A 21919-nucleotide genomic window follows, 5' to 3' on the forward strand; every position below is an offset into this window, starting at 1 on the left:
ATGAACTGGATAGACGTTTACAATACTTTTGACTCAAATGGAAAATACAAAGCATTCATTAATAAAGTTACCTCCTCTTTTGAAAATTGTTTTCCCCTAAAGTTAATTCGCCGTGGGCTGTGGACGAACGATTCTAGGCGCTTCAGTATGGAACCGCGCTGCTTCTACGGTCACAGGTTCGAATCCTGCCATGGGCATGAATGTGTGTGATGTCCTTAGGTTAATTAGGTTTAGGTAGTTCTAAGTCTAGGGGACTCATGACCTCAGATGTTAAGTCCCATAGTGCTTAGAGCCATTTGAACGATTTTGAACCTAAAGTTAATTCAAATAACAGAGAAGTCAAAAAGTAAACTGGGAATTACACAAGGAGTAAAGACATCATTTGGGACAAAAAGGAGACTGTGTCTACTATCTAGGAACAATTCTGATGTTAGAATTGTAATGCATCACAAAGAATACTGCAAAATATTGAAGCAAGTAATCCAGAAATCGAAGCAGCTTTATTATGAGAGAAAGATACTTATAAATAAGAACTGTATGGGATACAGTGAAGACAGAGACAGATGGAAGAGGAACAGATAGCGCTAAAGATAAATGAGACTTCGGTAACAAATGCCTGTAGTGTTGCAAACCTCTTAATCAGGTACTTCATTTCTGTCACTGACAGCTTGGGGTTATCTCATGTGGTGAACAGTGCAATGGAGTATCTGAGACCAGTCTTCAAAAATACCTTCAGTAAAATGTAGATGACATATCTCCCAAACAAGTAGCATCCATCATAAAATCGTTAAAATCTAAGTATTCCAGTGGGTATGATATCAATGAAGTTAATCAAAGGGTGCTCATGCTAATTGGGTTCTGTCTTAAATTATTTTTGTAATCAATCTATTATCAGCAGAACATTTCCAGACTGGTTAAAATATGCTGAAGTTAAGCCTTTTTTAAAAAAAAGGGGATAAAGAAACACCATCAAACTATCGACGAATTTCACTACTGCCAGCTTTCTCAAAAATATTTGATAATGTTGTGTTCAAGCGTCTCCTTAAGACTCTGACTGCCAATAATATATTTTCCAAGTCACAGTTTGGATTTCTGATGAGTTCTGATACAGAGAGAATGTAGTTAATTCATTAGCTAATAAATTACAGCCTACTGTCATTTTCTGTGACCTGTCAGAAGTCTTTAACTGTGTCAACCACAGCATTCTCTGAAGCAAATTAGAATATTATGGTGTCACTGGCAATGCTGCAAAATGGTTTGAGTCTTATCTATCTAACAGAAAACAAAGGGTGTCATTGTGAAATACCTGTGCAGTAAGCAGTCAGTCTTCATCTCTCTGGGAATTAATTGTATGTGGTGTTCCTCAAGGTTCTATCTTGGGTCCATTGCCTTTTCCTGTGTACATTAATGGCCTCTCATCTGTTACATTGCCAGATGTAAGTATGTTTTGTTTGCAGATGATACTAACATTGCAATAAGTAGCAAGTTAAGTACAGATTTAGGAATAGCTGCTAATCAAATTTTCACTAACATAAATAAGTGGTTTTAAACTAATTCACTCTTATTAAACTTTGAGAAGACTCACTATATGCGGTTCAGAACCTGTAAGAGAGTTCCCTCCAGCATGTGTATAACATATGAACACATGAAGATCGAAGGGGTTGACAATGTTAAATTTCTGGGATTATAACTCGATAGTAAATGAGATGGGCATACCACAGAATTGCTTAAGTGCCTAAACAAATCCGTATGTACAGTGAGAATGATGTCAAATGTAGGAGATATAAATATAAAATAACTTGCATTCTTTGCTTACTTTCATTCTGTTATATCATATGGGATCATATTCTGGGGCAACCCTACAAACTGGCAAAGTTTTTAGGGTGAAAAAGCGTATGATAAGAATCATTTGTGATGTAAATTCAAGAACATCCTGTAGAAACCTGTTCAAGGAACTTTGTATTCTAACCATTAATTCCCAGTATATTTATTCCCTAATGAAATTTGTTGCAGGTAATACATCTCTATTTCCAACCAATAGCTCAATACATAGTATCAATACTAGAAATAAGAACAATCTACATGAAAACCTAAAATCACGTACCTTGGTCCAAAAAGGGGTCCAATATTCAGGAAGACACATTTTCAATAAATTTCCAGCAACCGTTAAAAACTTGGTTTCATATAAAGTACTGTTTAAACAGAGTTTGAAAGACATTTTGATAGGCAACTCCTCCTACTCTATAGATGAATATCTTAACAGAGCTTGTTAAGCCAACTTAAGTAAAAATATCTGTTATATATCAGTTTCGACAGCACTTGGTCACAACAGTAAAGGTTAAGTATTTTGTGTATGCTAAATATATTAATAGTTCATAACAATGTTTCATTCTCACAGCGTGTTAATTCTGTAAATATTAACTGTTCCAGTTTACCGCATTGTATTCACATGTTTCGACAGTCTCCTGACAAATGGTCAGGGCACTAAGTATTATATTCAAATGTTATATGTTTTTATGTTATACTTTCTGACATGTTTCACACCCACGACAATCATCTCATTTTTTGGGTCTATGGAACGAAAACTGAATCTAATCTAATCCAGTCTAAAGTTCTGGCTTCAGTAACGCTGATGATACTGTACGTGGTGTTGCCAGTCTGTTAATGTATGTCTGTGGTCGCTCCTTGCTTTTGCCTCTGTGCCTATTCTCTGCACTGTGTTCGGACTCACTGCTTCCCTGTAGAGAACAGTTTCCCTCTTTCAGGGTTTCAGCTCTCTGACTTGTAGCCGAGCCGCTGTCGGCTAGTGTAGTTACATTCTTGCCTACAATGGCGGTTGGTGGCGTTGTCCCGTCTTGAAAAAATACTGAAGCGGCTACGTCGGGCGATATTATGCTCTTCTTTCTTTTGGTAGAGATAAATTGTGGCCACCATGGATCTGGCATTTACGCACTGTAGAAACAACGACAGCTGGAGCACGTATAACTGTAGGAACTGCTCGCAGAATGCGGAACTGATAGACTCTCACGCTCCGCTGGTGGCGGGCCAGCCACTTACAGAGAAGCCTGCTCCTCTGTCGCCCCCCGATACCGGATTTCAGTTTCGACGAGTCTTCGGAAAGGTGGGAGTATTACCTGCGCTGGTCCTTGCTGCACTGCCAGATAAGGTGTATCGTCGGTCCAATCGGTGGGGATGCCTATTATTATCCATCAGCCCAGGGTGACACTGGGGTGACAAAAAGTCACGGGACAGCGATAATCCCATATACAGATGGCGGTAGTATCACGTGCACAAGGTAAGTCATTGGCCGAGCTGACATTTGTACTCAGGTCATTCATGTGAGAAGGTTTCCGACGTGATAATGGCGGCACGACAAGAACTAACAGGCTTCGAATGCAGAATGGTAGTTGCAGCTAGACGCATGGGACATTCCATTTCGTGGTTAACGAATTCGATGTTGTGAGATCCACACTGTCAAAAGTGTGCTGAGAATACCAAATTTCAGGCACTGCTTCTCACTACGGACAACGCAGCGGCTGACGGACTTCACTTAACGACCGAGAACAGTGGCGCTTCCGTAGAGTTGTCAGTGCTAATGGACAAGCAACACTGTGTGAAATAACCACAGAAATCAGTGTCAAACATACGACAAACGAATCCATTAGGACAGTCCGAAGAGATCTGACGGTAATGGGATATGGCAGCAGAATGCCTTTGCTAACAGTACACATGGCCTGCAGCGCCTCTCCTGAGCTAGTGACCATTTCGGTTGGCCTCTTGACGACTGGAAAACAGCTGGCCAGATGAGTCCCGATTTCAGTTGGTAAGAGCTGATGCTAGGTTTCGAGTGTGCCGCAGACTCCACGAACCTGTGGACCCAAGCAGTCAACAAGGCATTTTGTAAGCAGGCGGTGGCTCCGTAATAGAGTGGATTGTGTTTCCAAGAAGTGGACTGGGTCCTCCTATCCAACTGAACTGATGATTGACTGGAAATGGTTATGTTCGGTTACTTGGAGACCATTTACTGCCATTTGTTGACTTTATGTCCCCAAACATGTCACTGTACCACAATCGTTTATGATTCGTTTGAAGAACATTCTGACAATTAGAGTGCATGATTTGGCTACCCAGATCGCCCAACATGAACCCCATTGAACATGTGGGACGTAATGAGAGATCAGTTGATGCACAAAGCTCAGCACTAGCAACACATTCGCTGTTATAAACAGCTGTAGAGGCAACAAGGCTCAGTATTTCTGGAGGGGACTTACAACAACTTGTTGAGTCCATGCCACGTCGAGTTGCTGCACTGCACTGAGCAAAAGGACGTCCGACTCGATATTAGCAGGTATCCCATGACTTTTGCTCCCTCAGACAATACAAAATTGTGGAGAATTTGAAGTATCTATAGAGCCTGAGAAATTTAATCTTGAGCACCTTTGTCATTTGCTCACACAGTATTTTTGTCACAAAACCCATGTAGTGACGGCATGGTTACAGTATAACCAACACCACTAGCTACCTGGACAGTCGTATGTGGCATGGATCGCCGACCTGCAAGGACTCTCCTGCAAGTGTCAGTTAGCGTGTCCATAGTAAGCTGCCTAATATGCGGTGTCGCTAGTTAGGGACGCGATCGTCCGGTTAACATTCGACACAGAGGTCAAAACTAAGGCTTTAGGCTTTCCCGGCCCTTCTCTGGCCACAGTCGCTAAGCTTGCAGACTCGCATGAACTTGCGGCAGTGGCAAGGGCCGTTCTTTCCGACAATTGGCAGGTGATGAAGATGTGCGTGGTACACAGGCACCAATGCCACGTGAGGTGAACCAGGTGGCCTTGTCTTCCGCTGAGCCAACGTGTGTTGACGCTGTCAACGATTAATAGTGCAGTGACGTCACGGTGCTGCCTATCATCGCGTACATTGGGCTCGTAGTATACGCATCAATCATTGCATAATAATCCCCGCTCACGACGTTTTCCGGATTCTCGGCGTTGCTCCCCTTCCATACCTGTTTCTGCTCAATGGGCACGCAGGTCGTCTGGTCCCGAGTGTTATTTGGTGTATATCACCGACATTAGGTACAGTATGTGGAGTAAACCACAAACTGGATCATTTGGCAACACTTTGTGACATAGTACGAGCCGCGGAGCAATCATCGGAAGACCCGGTGTTTTCCTTGGTGTCAGAGGTGGTCTCTGACGCCCCACTAGCGTTACCCTAGCGTATTTTATTGGCGCTGGTAGTGGACACGCTACCGAACGACTTTTAGGCAGACACAGGAGCTATGGTCAGACTCATTAGCTCGTATAGGTACTGGCTCTTGGGCTTCTCTGCATTGCAATGGCCATTACGTCACGTTGTATTCTACAGTAAGCAGAGTATTCCTATGAGGGTAAAATTCTCTGTTTCTGCACATTATAAGAATATGGAATAGTACATTGTCAGAGATTAATTCACGGTTGGCGTAAAACATTTTTCGGTTAAGACACATTTTCTATTTTTGGCTTCCAGCTAAATAACAAAGTACGTTTTTTGTCTCAGTCAGTCAACTTCCAAAATTTGAACTCTTTACGATAGTCATACGACCAATTGTTTGAGAATTCCTTCCATGAGACAAAAAAATTTCGAGGTACACGTGTCACTTAAGCCGTCGCAATAACTAAATTTTGTGAGCCCACCATGCGTGACAAAGGTCAAGGCCTCAGAATTGTTTTTCCAATTTCGTCAAGTCAGTGGGGCACTCCATTGGTGTTGATACAGAAGCCAGATGGCGTAATGCACCACTGCAGCGATATTAGACAGACGGTCAACACACATCACAGACGCATATCCGATTCGCCAGCCAGAGGAGTTCTTGGTGAAGTTGTCAGGGGCTAGTATTTTTCACACATCAACTTACAAAACACATACTTGCAGTTGCTGCTGGACACCACTTCACAGTGTTTCTTAGTGCTCAATACCTTCTTTAGCCTTTATCAGTTTGTTTGCCTTTTTGGAGTCTCATCTGCACCTGGAATTTATCAACGATGTTTGGAGCAGCTGATTCAGACCATTCCTTGTTGCATAGACTTCTTTGGTGACATCTGGATCTCAAGCTTCATGCAAGAAGAGCGTTTACAGAATCTGGAGACAGTTTTCCAACGTCTTCTGGAAGTGGCATACGTTGCAAATTGAAAAATTCTGGAATAAGGAATATGTTCCGTAGAATTTGGAGTCATAGGAGAGAGGCGATGCCAAATTTAAGCTATACGTCTACCCTGTCACTCCAATTCTTTCTGAGGTTGGATTACTAAAAAATAGTGAAACATTAAGATGGTGGTTTAATGTTTGTGATGTTCTACATAGCCGCTCCCCACCTGAGCACAACACCGAGAGCGCTCATACAACCATGTGAAACCATCAGAAATATCCTTGTTAAGGATTTGTTCAACTGGCACATCACATTGGCTTGAATGTCAGTTATGTCGTCAAAGTGTTAACCCTTCATGTGAATGTTTGTACTTTGTCGTTTTGTGATAGTTTAGTACTGATAAAATCAGTCTCGTCACCTGTGATGATTTTTCTGGAAATGAATTGTCCACACTTTGATCTTCAAGTGGAAGTGGGCATCCATGCGTCGTCGTTTTTGTTCGCGAGTCAAGGTGTCAGGGATAAACTTTGCACACTTTTTCCTCTTCTTCAAAACATCCTGAAGAATGTCTTGAACACTTGCTGTAGTGACGGTAATCCATTGCAATCTGTGACACAACAACGTTGGCTCACAACAGCCACACGTCCACTACTTAGCACTCCAGATCATAACTGACAGCAGCTGACCTCACATATTTGACAGAAATAAAGTAAATCTCTGAACTTTGGAGTTTGGGGATGGCTGATAACTGCCAGCAGAACTTAGAGCTCCAGAATCAATATCAGCCCGACGCATATTTTTCATGTGTTGGGAAATTTCAAAATGTGTTTGTCTCGTTGCAGAAACACTGAGGAAATATCCACCAGCTCCAGTACTGAGCAGGGAGAGCAATGCCGAGTACCAGATACCTGACAGTGACATTATCCTTGAGAAAGGTACTAAGGTTTTTATACCTATGTATGGTCTGCATCATGACCCAGAGTACTTCCCAGACCCTGAACGCTTTGACCCTGAGAGGTTCTCAGAAGAGCAGAAGGCCCAGAGACACCCATATGTCTACCTGCCATTCGGAGAAGGACCACGCATCTGCATAGGTGAGTCATGGAAGCTACTTTGGGGTGATAACGCTTATGTATTACATCTCAATTTACCCATGTCAAAAATCATGTTTATTTCTCTACTTTGCATTCATTTTCTGCACCTTCTATTTGTCAAGAGAGAAACAGATGATGATGGGAGTGAACTATTTCTCTGTATCTTTGTAGATGAAACACCATAAAACATTTATTTTTTCCCTCCAGAAACAATGAAATGTTCTAAAATAATAGAATCGTTTAAAACAAGGAGCATTTCAAATCTGAAAATTATCTCTGAATACTGCTGGTGAAAAACTGGTAGGATATTTTAACCCATGAAACCTCTGCAACAACAAAAGAGACCAATGCACTGCTATTTCTTCAGGAGCATACTTCTTCCCTTACTTCACAGTGACAGCGCCTTAACTACAGGTGTTTGTGTGTGTGTGTGTGTGTGTGTGTGTGTGTGTGTGTGTTACAACGAATGATGAAGGAAGTCATGCTGCATCACAAGTGCTACCCACAAGTCCTTGTGAGATAAGTTAGCTGATTATGCACAGTGACGGTAGGTACTTGTTACAAAACATACTTCTCCTGCCTCACTCTTCTCCATTGTGGCAATTGCTTGACTAGCACACTGCAATCCCATTTAAAATCAACCAAGTTAAAATGTGTACACTATGCTTACTGTTTGTAAATCACTTGACTGCTGCACTCCTTACTTGTGAACTGGCAGGAGTTGGAAGACTCCAAGCTGTTAATGCTTTGAGTCTGACCACAAACCCTAATGGTATTATTATTATTAATAATAATACTTTGTGCAACACTGTAGTAGCTGAGTAATGAAGCATTTCTGGACTACTGCAGGTGCTATCTACAACTGGGAAAGACATTTTCTTGAGCTATTTAGCATTTGTTCTTTATATCCCTCAATCTTATCATCAGTGATATACAGGACAAAGGGCAACATATGTGTGTAGTGAGTGGACTATGTGAGGAACCTGTGACCTCCTCCACATTACTGCTGCTAATTGAGGAAAAGTAATTATTGATAATTTACATAATTATTATTAAAATCTTACAAAATTGTGATAATAGTAATGATCTTTTGAAAATAATTCAGTTTAGTGCCTGAAATAGAATCGAATTGTTTAGTGTTTACACTACAGAAAATTTCATTTTATCCCTCAGAGGTCAACTACCCCTGCATTGGGAACCACTGTCATAGAGTATGTCATCGAAATGCAAACACACATCAGCTATAGTGGCACTATCATTTAAATAGATGTTGCCTATCTGCATTATCACAATGCTCAGTAATGAATGTGGGTCACTGAACACATCAATATGCAGTGAAGGGGAGTACCAGATATACTGTATAATCGTGAGATAACCATAAGTCTGTAAACATTTATTGCTGCTTACCATCTTTTAATTCAGTCTAGTTGCTTTCCTCATTTCTTGATATTATATTTAATGTACGTGGGTGTGGAGTAAGTTTGAAAAATTAATTTGGCACAGAGAGTGACTGACAAAGATGTGATGCTCAGGATATAGGAGAGAATAATTTTGGAAGTTATAAGAAAAAGAAAGAACAATGGGATGGTCAGCTGTTGCAATGGAACTGTTTGATAGTGAATACATTGGAAGAAACAATTTGTGGGAAAAGAATTAAGGAAAGGAGAAGATACAAGATGGTGGATGACACTAAAGGAAGTGTATGCAATGTGGAAATGAATAGAACAGTACGAGGCAGAAGGAATGGCTAGCAACCGCCTCTGGGAATAATAATAATAATAATAATAATAATAATAATAATAATAATAATACTTCAACCGTGCATGGAATGTGGAAATTTTATTCCTTTACAATAAAACTTTTTCTCTCTCTTTTTGTTTCAGGGATGAGGTTTGGGTTACTGCAGACAAAAGTTGCTCTTACATATCTGCTGTCAAGATTCAGCTTTGAACCAAGTGAGAAGTCTGTTCACCACTTGACCTTTGAGCCCAGATCGTTTGTTCTCATGCCAAAAGGAGGTATCCAGCTGAGAATGAGAAAGAGAAACCAATTGTAGTCTGAGTTACAAAGGCTTTAACATTTTGTACTTATATATATATATCTGTATGTATGTATGTATGTGTGTGTGTGTGTGTGTGTGTGTGTGTGTGTGTGTGTGTGTGTTTAGCAGTTCTTGTTGCATTATTTCTAAAGAATATAAAGCTGTTGTAATTAGCAGTTAAATGAGATATGTAACTATATTTTATACCACTTAAGCCACTATATTATAGTTAATACACTACATCACATAACTCAGTTTATCTAAGCTCCACAATTATGAAGATGATTGTTCTAAATATGCCAATATATAAAGAATATTTACTACTCAGTAAACAGTGATTTCTTTGAAATCCATTGATATATGCTGTTTGCTACTAATGATTATCTTTGACTGAGAGAGAGTCTGGTACAGAGTCAAATGTTTCACTTGACTTCTCACTGTGTAAGCATAATAGAAATTATCATTTCAACTGAGACTGTAACTTTCCTGATACACTCTGATGGCATGTTAGATCACTGTAAGGTCAATGCCCTAAGTTTCATCATGTTAGGATCAAGAATTGATGATTCATTTTGCAGAGGATTAACACACAAGTAGTGTTTTCATTTGCTAATAAAAATCTTCATCCTGAAACCAGCATCAACTACAATACTAAATAAATTATAGATTTGTTTATGGTGGTTTCCTCAATATAAAAGCAACATTACATTGAAAAATCACACAATTTTCTTTAGATTAGTGTATGTACTATCATTTGCCTTTCAGTGTAGCAACTGTTCTTCCAACACAAAAATCGTGCTACATGTAGCCTACCACCTTCATTGTATCAAATTTTAATAGAGTGACTTTCATACTTGGAATTTTTGGCACTAACCTTTTCTCTATTTTAAGTTACTCTGAGAGGATTGTGCAAAGAATTTTAAAGTTCTGTACATTGCCTGCATACCTGCTGAAATTGGTATGTGGTTATACGGTTCTAAAACTGCCTACTTCATCCCTTCTCTCTCTCTCTCTCTCTTTCTTTCTTTCTCTGTTGGCGATCACAATCAATGCCAATCTGACTCTTGATCCCCATACCTTTTAACATAATACATACGTATAGCTGCTCTTACATATCTGCTGGATGCGACCATCATGATGCTGTAAACAGAACCTGGATTCAACCGAAAAAAATGACGTTTTGCCATTCGTGCACCCACATCCGTCGTTGAGTACACCATCGCAGGCGCTCCTGTCTGTGATGCAGCGTCAAGGGTAACCGCAGCTGATAGTCCATGCTGCTGCAAACACCGTCGAACTGTTCGTGCAGATGGTTGTTGTCTTGCAAACGTCCCCATCTGTTGACTCAGGGATCGAGACGTGGCTGCACGATGCGTTACAGCCATGCAGATAAGATGCCTGTCACCTCGGCTGTTAGTGATACGAGGCCCTTGGGATCCAGCACGGTGTTCCGTATTACCCACCTGAAGCCACCGATTCCATATTCTGCTAACAGTCATTGGATCTCGACCAGCGCGAGCAGCAATGTCGCGATATGATAAACCATAATCGCGACAGGCTACAATCCGACCTTTATCAAAGGCGGAAACGTGATGGTAAGCATTTCTCCTCGTTACTCGAGGCATCACAACTGCGGTTCACCAGGCAACGCCGGTCAACTGCTGTCTGTGTATGCGAAATCGGTTGGAAACTTTCCTCATTTCAGCACGTTGTAGGTGTGGCCACCGGCGCCAATCTTGTGTGAATGCTCTGAAAAGCTAATCATTTGCATATCACAGCATCTTCTTCCTTTCGGTTAAATTTCGCGTCTGTAGCAGGTCATCTTGGTGGTGTAGCAATTTTAATGGCCAGTAGTGTATTATGTACTCACTCCCCTCTACAAGTCCTACAAGTTAGTAACGGGAAGTTCCAAGCACCCGTATTTTGGGTAATTTGTGCGCTTTAAGTTACGACATGTAAACCTACACAGTTTCATACTGTAGTACATGTCCCACTTAGTTGAACTTTTATCATGAAATTATACCTTCTAGTCAGTAGATCATTACAGTATTTCAAAACTTTAAATTTGGTCAATAATTATATGTGTACATTGAAAATAAAATTTTTGTTGCCCCTGAAAGCCGTTAGATAAGTAGCCGGCAACTGGTATCCTGCATCATGAGCCCTTAACCGGGGTTAGCCGTTTAGTAAGGCTACATCTACATCTACATCTACATCGATACTCCGCAAGCCACCCAACGGTGTGTGGCGGAGGGCACTTTACGTGCCACTGTCATTACCTCCCTTTCCTGTTCCAGTCGCGTATGGTTCGCGGGAAGAACGACTGTCTGAAAGCCTCCGTGCGCGCTCTAATCTCTCTAATTTTACATTCGTGATCTCCTCGGGAAGTATAAGTAGGGGGAAGCAATATATTCGATACCTCATCCAGAAACGCACCCTCTCGAAACCTGGCGAGCAAGCTACACTGCGATGCAGAGCGCCTCTCTTGCAGAGTCTGCCACTTGAGTTTATTAAACATCTCCGTAACGCTATCACGGTTACCAAATAACCCAGTGACGAAACGCGCCGCTCTTCTTTGGATCTTCTCTATCTCCTCCATCAACCCGACCTGGTACGGATCCCACACTGATGAGCAATACTCAAGTATAGGTCGAACGAGTGTTTTGTAAGCCACCTCCTTTGTTGATGGACTACATTTTCTAAGCACTCTCCCAATGAATCTCAACCTGGTACCCGCCTTACCAACAATTAGTTTTATATGATCATTCCACTTCAAATCGTTCCGTACGCATACTCCCAGATATTTTACAGAAGTAACTGCTACCAGTGTTTGTTCCGCTATCATATAATCATACAATAAGGGATCCTTCTTTCTATGTATTCGCAATACATTACATTTGTCTATGTTAAGGGTCAGTTGCCACTCCCTGCACCAAGTGCCTATCCGCTGCAGATCTTCCTGTATTTCGCTACAATTTTCTAATGCAGCAACTTCTCTGTATACTACAGCATCATCCGCGAAAAGCCGCATGGAACTTCCGACACTATCTACTAAGTCATTTATATATATTGTGAAAAGCAATGGTCCCATAACACTCCCCTGTGGCACGCCAGAGGTTACTTTAACGTCTGTAGACGTCTCTCCATTGATAACAACATGCTGTGTTCTGTTTGCTAAAAACTCTTCAATCCAGCCACACAGCTGGTCTGATATTCCGTAGGCTCTTACTTTGTTTATCAGGCGACAGTGCGGAACTGTATCGAACGCCTTCCGGAAGTCAAGAAAAATAGCATCTACCTGGGAGCCTGTATCTAATATTTTCTGGGTCTCATGAACAAATAAGGCGAGTTGGGTCTCACACGATCGCTGTTTCCGGAATCCATGTTGATTCCTACATAGTAGATTCTGGGTTTCCAGAAATGACATGATACGCGAGCAAAAAACATGTTCTAAAATTCTACAAGAGATCGACGTAAGAGATATAGGTCTATAGTTTTGCGCATCTGCTCGACGACCCTTCTTGAAGACTGGGACTATCTGTGCTCTTTTCCAATCATTTGGAACCCTCCGTTCCTCTAGAGACTTGCGGTACACGGCTGTTAGAAGGGGGGCAAGTTCTTTCGCGTACTCTGTGTAGAATCGAATTGGTATCCCGTCAGGTCCAGTGGACTTTCCTCTATTACACTATCAAATTTCTTTGTCCAATATCTTTGTCCAATATCTTTGTCGAAGATATTTGATAGTGTAATAGGGACTTTGTCAAATGTCGTCCAATATTTGATCAAATCTAGGGCCTCGTTGTATATTTGATCAAAGAAACCGCTTGTCTTCTGTTCACTGCAATGTGACATGTTACCACATGGAGCGCTAGCATCGCTGCATTCTGTCGTCTGTAGTGTTTTTATAAACATTGCCGGTAAATACAATTGGTGTGTGCCGACAACTACAAAATTAATAGATATGTATGGAGGTGATGAGGAGCTTTACAACGTGAGGCACCCTGAATACAAAAACAGATTAAGAAGATTTGAGACCTGACCTGACCTGGCCTAACCTAACCTAACCTAACCTAACATAACATAACCCTCTCCTGTAGCAATGAATCGGAGTGTTACAGTGAACCTGTGTTCTGAAGATGTAGCAGTTCTTAAGTGAATATTGTGCTTTTTGATATGAGGATACACTTCATTGAGCACATACAGAAATGTATGCTCGTCCATTCTTAAGTAATTGATGTACGACTTGACGTCCTCCACTATAAGCTCACGTAACAAGTTTTGTTGAATGCTTTTATCATGTCGTCGTAAAACCCACTGCTTCACCCAGATTAGATTAGTTTTTCGTTCCATAGATCCGTGCTGAGGAGATCCTCGTGGATGTGGAAAATGTCGATTTTTTTAAGCTGAAATAACACTACTAATAGTATGAATAAATACAATACACCATTTGTTTCTATTAAAAATTTCGCCAATGGAGTAGAAGGAGTTGGCCAGTAGTAAGTTTTTCAGGCTCCTTTTAAACTGATCTTTATTTCTAACAAAATTTTTTATGTTTCCTGGCAAATTATTGAAGATGAGTGTTCCTGAGTAGGGGACCCCTTTTTGAACTATAGCAAGTGCTTTTAAGTCCTTGTGCAGATCATTTTTGTTCCTGGTATTGTATGTATGAACTGAGTTGTTTGTTGGAAAAAGAGATATATTATTTACGACAAATTTCATTAAGAAGTAAATATACTGAGAGGCAGTCGTTAGTATATCCAGTTCTTTGAAGAGGTTTCTGTAGGACGTCCATGAATTTACTCCACAAATAATACGTATTACACGCTTTTGGACTCTGAAAACTTTTGTTTGACTTCAAGATTTACCCCAAAATATTATCCCATATGACATTATGGAATGAAAGTAGGCAAAGTATCCAAGCTTTTTCATTTTTATGTTGCCTATGTCTGCTAAAACTCGAATTGCAAATACAGATTTGTTAAGGCCTTTCTGCAGTTCTGTGGTGTGCTCCTCCCAACTGAATTTATTATCAAGTTGTAATCCCAGGACTTTTATGACTGTCAACCTCGTATGTATGGTTCCATTTTTCCCCCATTTCTTTTCCGCATGTGCACACAATGCAACTGGGGTACGTACAACTGCTGTGGTTAATAACAAGTTGTTGTCAGCCATCTTGAACTTTGACGAAAAATTTGATGACAGTGTAATACCCCTTCTAGCGCTACGTCAAAGATCTTTGTCAAATATATTGGACGGAATATTGGATCACATCTTTGATCAAATCTTTGACAAAGAAATTTGATAGTGTAATACCGGCCTAACATAGATATCTTGCCTTCATCAGCGTTTTCCGCGTTATTGAGAAATTCAAAGCTTTCATTGAAGGTTTTCATTAGTTTAATACTTCCAAATTTGGAATCAAAATTGTTTTGTGACAGGTCAGAGTCTACAATGGATTCATAACTTCATGTAACGTTTAGAGAATTTGTGGACTTAACTCAATTCTCTCAATAGTACAGATTCTATCTTATATTACAACATGAGTGTAAACGGAGTACATCCAATGGCCAAAATCATTTCTGACATGGGTTCCGAAATGCAGGTATCTCTTTACAATTTTTTTTTTTTTTTTTTTAGCAGAAAGCCGGCAGCTATAGTTTTCAACTAACGGGCAGTGATAATATTTTGTGATACTGAAGTCTACTTACAGTTTGGTATGAATGACATTAATTCGAGCCCCCCACCAATAAGGTAGATTCGATGTTTGTCTATGATTGTCCTGTACGTAAACAATAAGAAGAGATCGATGGGCTGAAGTAGTCTTATCATGCTGCCTCAGTGGGACAGTGTTGCCACCTTCACCTCCAGGAAAATTCAATACTGCGCCGTCTTCGATACGTACGCACATCTGTCGTCTGGTAAAGCGTCTGCCAAGACTCTCACCGCAACGCCGCCCACACAACTGCCCAAGTACCAATTGAGGCTGTTCCTTTTATTCTAGTAACTTGTGACGTCATTCCAGTGGTGTCAAACAATCCGTACATCACAGTTATAAGCTATCTTACACATAAAGCATCGTGTGAATTTAAGCAATGCTGCTGGTCAATTACACAGATAGTTCAGTGCATCCAAATTACATCGGCAGTCCCTCAGCATTTGCAGGTTCCGGTCACATGCAAGATGAACCGGACTGAAAGAGGCTAGAAAGACTAAAACCGATAAAAGCACTAGAAAAATACCGAAATAAAAATCGAATAGTATGTTATCATGATGTCTGTTAAACGATTCCGTTTCATCAGAGGATTGCGAAAATGGATTTTCTATAGCAAACTATTATGAAAGTCTATGAAATTACATCGTTGAAGTTGCGCAGAAGTTTTTTTTTTCATTTAAATGGCGACCAGTTTCAGATCTTAGATCATAATCAAGTCATTCATGTAACTGCTACTATAACACCAAAATGGGTGTCGCTGGCCATATTGCTTGTATGAGTGGCTCAGTGCAAGCTACTACAGAATTTTTAGACGACAGTACTGTGTTGCGTGCGGCACTGGATTATCGTATTGCAAATAGAGCTATGCACTTAGCCACTCAACCGCTTAGATGCTTGAATTTACACACACACAACGGCCTAATTGGCTAACTTAAATGCTAATTAACTCGGGAACTGCGCACCGTGTCGAATTTTTTTCTTGACATTTATTTCCCAGCACACACTGCCCTGCAGCACCATGACAATCTTTTCAGGCTGTTTCTGACAACCTTGTACTTTTCTTGCGGCCCTTTCATCGTCTCCGTGGGGGATTTGCAGTCCTCGGCGTGGTAACGTACAGAGATCTCGGTGCCGCACCAAAATCGGCAACACATATCAGCATCTGCATCCATGCTCTGGAAACTGCCGTAAGGTGAATCGCAGAAGGTATGTCCCATTGTACCAGTCATTAGGGTCTCCTCCCGTTCCATTTAGGTATGGAGCGCGGAGTGAATGATCGCTTGAATGCTTCTGTATGTGCAGTAATTATTCTAATCTTATCCTCACAATACCTACGTGAGCGAATCCCTATGTGAGCGATACATGGGGGACTGTAGTATATTCCTACAGTCATCATTTAAAGCCGATTCTTGAAACTTTGTTAATACGCTTTCTCAGTAGAGTTTACGTCTATCTTCCAGTTCAATTCCTTCAGTATCTCTGTAAGACTCTCCCACGGATTAAACAAACCTGTGACCATTCGTGCTGCCCCTCTTTGTGTATGTTCATTATCCATTGTTAGTTGTATTTCGTACGGGTCCAATCCACTTGAACAACATTCTAGAACTGATAACACGAGTGATTTGTAAGCAATCCCCTTTGTGCAATGATTGCACTTCCCCTGTATTTTACCAGTAAACCGAAGTCTAGCACCTGCTTTATCCACGTCTAAGCCCATTTCATATCCCTACAAAGTTTTACACCCAGGTATTTGTACGTGCTGGCCGATTCCAAATGTGAGTCATTGATATTGTAGTCATAGGATGAATTTTTTCCTTTTGTGAAATATACAATTTTACATTTCTGAACATTTAAAGAAAGTTGCCAATCTTTGCATCACTTTGAAATCTAACCAAGATCTGACCGAATGTCTATGCACCTTCTTTTAGGTATTATTTCATCGCAGATAATTGTATCATAGCAAAAGGCCTGATGTTACTGTTAATATTTTCCACAAGGCTAGTAATATACAAAATGAGCAGCAAGGGTCCCAACACACTGCACTGGGACACACCAGAAGTTACATCTACATCTGACGATGTCCCTCCATCGGAGAAAACATGAGGCTTCCTTCCTACCAGAAAGTGCTCGATCCAGGCACGAATTTCATATGATACCAATATGATCGTACTTTTGATAGTAAATTTAGGTGTGGTACTGAGTCAAATGCTTTTCGGAAATCAAGAAATACTGCATCTACCTGATTGCCTTGGTCCCAAGCTTTCAGTATGTCATGTGAGAAACGTGCGAGTTGGGTTTCACGTGATCGATCTTTTCGAAATCCATGATGGTTGGCATTGAGAAGGTCATTCTGTTCAAGATACCTCATTATGTTTGACCACAGAATATGTTCTAAGATTCTACAACAAATCTACGTCAAGGGTATTGGACGGTAGATGGGTCCGACCTGTGCTTTTTTCCACGAATTGGGCATGGTTTTTTGTTCAAGGCGTCTACGATAGATTATAGTTAGAAGAGGGAGTAACTCAGCTGCAAATGCAGTATAGAATCTGACAGGGATTCCATCGGGCCGTAGAGCTTTGTTCAGTTTTAACAATCTCAGATGTTTTTAAACATCACTGACACTAACACTTATTTCATTCATGTCTTCATTGGTACAAGGATTAAATGGGGCAATTCTCCTGGATCATTTGAAAACGAAGTTTTTGCTTTGCTGTCCTCAATTTCAATTCCTGTCTCATTCGAAAGGAACTGGACGCTAACTTTTGTGACACTAATAGCCTTTAAATACGACCAGAATTTCTTTGGGGTCTTTGAAAGATCATTTGACAATATTCCGCTACGATGGTCATTGAAGGCATCATACGCTGCTGTCTTGACAGCCAATTCATTTGATTCAGCATCTATACATATCCTTTCACTTTGTTTTACACCTAATATGCAGTACTGCCTGTTTCTTTAGGAGTTCCTTTACAGTAACTGTGTACCACGGAGGTTCCCTCCCATCGTGGACTGTTCTACTGGGTACATATCTGTCTAATGCGTGGTCAACTCTTCTTTTAAACTTGAGCCATAATGCCTCTACGTGCTCCTACCCTGTGCTGAAAGTTTCAAGTTCCTAATTTACAGATGACGCTACTGATTTTTTTTATCTAGTCTACTGAACATATATATTTTTCTGCTTGTTTTATTTGTCCTTTGTACTTTGGTCACTGATACCAGTTTCGATGTAGGAATCCTCAAAGAGGTCAGGTTTATTCGTTCCCATTACATCCAACATATTTCCTTCATGAGTGGGGTCCATAACTACGTGTTCTAGGTTGCTTTCAGAGAAGGCATTTAGTAATGTTTCACATGATGTCTTATCACGCCCACCGCTAACAAAACTGTAAACGTCCGATGAAAATCGAAGTCGTCTTTCCAGGTGTACTAATTATTTTCCGGCAGCAGATGTTTGCTTAGTAGATAGTTCAAGGTAAGCAGATAATATGAAAGATCGATGTGTCGGGGAAATGCATCAATCGTGTCGACAGATCGACAATGTTATGTCGATATATAAATATCCGTATCACCTCCACAAAGCATCGATATTTACGATTCATCTCTGTATCTCTCCATCTCTTGTACTGACAATAGTGGAGAATAGGGCAGTCGCAGTTTGGAGGCCCAAAGAAGAGGGGCCATGAAACGAGACAGCAGGAGCGGCGAGGTTCTCTGAAAAGCCAGCTATCACCAACTGCTGGACAGAGATGACACCACCACCTCGTCGCTTTCTACACAGAACCAGTACTTGCCTCCACCATGAAATTCTGTCAGATGTGCGTCATGAACCGTCCGACGGATGGAGACGTTAAAGTTGGTGACACCCTTTGTACTATCTGACAGGAGAAGGCTACGAGATGTCTCGCACCTGGATCCACCCTCTTTGCTCAACTCTCTAATCTTCACCAACAGCGCAAACACTACATTCAAACTCCACTTGCCGTATGCTTCAGACACATCTTTCACATTGCGTGATGTGCAGCAGATGCAGTCGTGCACAAGGGAAAAAACTTTTCCAGTCAGGCTGCTGCGTGGAAACTCCTAGTTAACTCTTCTCTTACTGCTGTATCGTGCCAGTTATCAACTTCTACATAAACATTTAGTCGATGCGTTGTTTAAATTAAACAAATGACTGAGGAATGAGTAGGGCAGCTGAAATTCATTCTCGTATGCTATCATTAGATAGTGAAGATACGTGGTGTACAACCAGGCGCACTCCCATTGAAAAAACATTGGTTTTCACACTTTCCCGTGTACTTCTAGAGTGCCCAAACCATTCTTCCGCTCTGGAATGTTACGACGCAGCTCGGCCTTGTATTTTTGACTGAAGCTTTAGATACATTTGGATACAACAGTCTTCAAAAAGTATGGAATTTGGTTTTGCTTCATAGGAATTAGAAACACTGAGAAGAAGGAAATACTCTAAAATCTATGCAATGTTTGATTGCAGTAGAATAAAACGTTCAATTTCTTAATGCTGAATTAAATATAAAACTGGCCTTGCGTTTTGTAAGATACCAGCAAATTTTGTTTTCTAAGAGGATGAAAATGGCAGAATGGTATGGGAAGATTTAAAGTTCGCAATTGAATTGAATTTAGCTAAAAGTAACATTGTTAGTTTTGACGTGGAAAGCAGTAAAGATAAATCAAGAGCAATGAAATGTAAGTTTTCCTAAGTAACAAGAAAAAAATATTGGCTCTAAGCAATCATGTTATAAGAAAAGATTTTGCTGACATTGATCTTGCTGTGGCTCATTTTGTAGGACTTCTCACTTGAGATGTGATTTACCCAGTCACTTATAAAGGCACGTGCAGTTTAATGAGGACCAGGTAGCACACCGCAGCTAACCATTTTTCGTAAAGGAAAGAGCCCAAAACCGGACCTCCATAACGTTTTTGATTTAAAAAAAGGTAAAGAGTAGAAAATTATGTTTTTAAAGCACGCAATGACTACTTAAGATGTTGTCTTCAATTTGCATTTTGTTTTTAGAAACTATAATTGAAAGATATTACTTTAAAAAATTTCGAAACAGTTATTCTTAGCTAGCTTGAAAAATAGTTGCCAAAATCGGAACCCCTTGCAAAAATAATCAAAACATCACTCAATAAAATTTTTAAAAAGGTATTAAATCACCAGAACAACACTTAATAATTTTTTAGAAAAAGTATTAAAGCAGAGAAAACATCATCTAATTTCAATGTACAATATAACCTTTTCCAGAAAGTTCTAGAATTTCTCTGTGTTTTCTTTGCTGAACCCAAGAGCCCTGCTGCACGGTGTTTCTGTAGGTTTCTTTCTGACAGTTTGGTTTTGTTCGATTAAGAAAAAGAGTAACCTACTTTTTCGCAGCAATTTCGTCTTTGAATTGGTGTTCAATGTTATTTGTCTCTACCAATTGTACAGCCATTCTTCACAAGACATTAAGAGAAAGTTCAAAGGAAAAACTCTCATAGAAAGACAATAGTAAAACAGTGCTTCTTCAAATTTTTATATAAAATTGCAGGTCTGACTCTTTGTTTTCGTTGCTTCCTCAGGTGTAATGCCCTTCATGTTGGACAACCTAATAAGTGTTGTTTTTGAAACCTTAAACCGCATGGCGGTCTCCTTCCAAACCATATTTTTCTGAACTGCAGCAATAATTTTAATCATTTTAGAGACCATTGGTTTTGATCAGCTTTTCCCATTAACCTCTTGGAATCTACAGGAAATCTTTAAATATAAAAATACAGGAAATCTTTAAACAATTAGTCTGGTTTACACAACTATGTGACTATGCCCTACATTTTGTGAACCCAATACATTTTTAACTAGACATCTAAATGAAACGGTTTAATTATAAACATTAACCGTAAACCTTGATATTCAAGAACACATATATGTCGAAAGCTTACCTGCCAACATCTTGGAGAAATAACGCAAAATGGTGCTAAGTTTAGAAGCTTTTTCCAGTGCCAAAACATGTAATGGCGAGCTGAGAAGTGGGCGACTGCAAACCTGAACTACTACCTACGCTTTTTCGCACCAGAGTTCAGTAGAATGCAGATCCAAAAGACGATGTGGTCCGTTTTAGAGGGGAGGAGTCCAGTTTAGAGTCCATGCTCAGCTCTATATGGACCACTGGAGTGAAATCTTGGGTTAATGGGCTATTGCAGCAGACGATCGAATCGAGTACGTTTGCTAATAACACAACATCGCTAGCAACGCCTCTCTTGAACTCGTGAGTGTGGGCAGACCCCATGTAACCATGGACTCAAGTTGTCAACAAGGCACTGCGCAAGCTGGTGGTGGCTGCATAATGCTGTGGGTCGTGTTTACATGGAATGGACTGAGTCCTCTGGTACAACTGAATCGTTCCTTAACTGGAAATGGGTACGCTCGGCTACTTAGAGACCATTTGCAGCCATTCGTGGACTTAATTTTCTCAAACAGCGATGGAATTTTTATGGATGACAGTGCCCCATGTCAGAGGGCCACAACTGTTCACGACTGGTTTGAAGAACATTCGTCACAACTCGAGTGAATGATATGGTCACCCAGACCGCCTGACATGAATTAAATCGATCGTTTATGGGACATAATCGAGGGCTCATTTCGTGCACAAAATCCTGCACCGCCAACGCTTTTGCAATTATGGACGGCTATAGAGGAAGCGTGGCTCAATATTTCTGGACGGGACTTCCAACAACTTGTTGAGCCCATGCCACGTCGAGTTGCTGCACTAAGTCGAGTGAAAGGAGGTCCGACATCATATTAGGAGGTATCCCATGACTTTTGCACCTCAGTGTAAATCTCTTCATAGAAAGTGCTTATCGGCCCAACAATCCCAGGAAGCTTACCGCGATTGTCTCCAGTGACGTTACGGTGATGATTTCTTCGGAAGTGACGTCTGGAACGTGTC

The 21919-nt window shown here is 40.6% G+C and overlaps 1 protein-coding gene across 1 annotated transcript in view; it reads left to right on the forward strand.

Annotated features, from left to right (window-relative positions):
* Nucleotides 1-9901, forward strand: part of LOC124798880 (cytochrome P450 6k1-like) — a 118980-nt gene extending 109079 nt beyond the window's left edge. Inside the window, 2 exon segments of the mRNA XM_047262412.1 lie at nt 6973-7224; nt 9108-9901. Of these exon segments, the coding sequence (XP_047118368.1) occupies nt 6973-7224; nt 9108-9280 (425 nt within the window). The 3' untranslated portion in view covers nt 9281-9901.
* The last annotated feature ends 12018 nt before the right edge of the window (nt 9902-21919 follow it).

This window comes from Schistocerca piceifrons, chromosome 5 (assembly GCF_021461385.2).
Source record: "Schistocerca piceifrons isolate TAMUIC-IGC-003096 chromosome 5, iqSchPice1.1, whole genome shotgun sequence".
NCBI lineage: Eukaryota > Metazoa > Arthropoda > Insecta > Orthoptera > Acrididae > Schistocerca > Schistocerca piceifrons.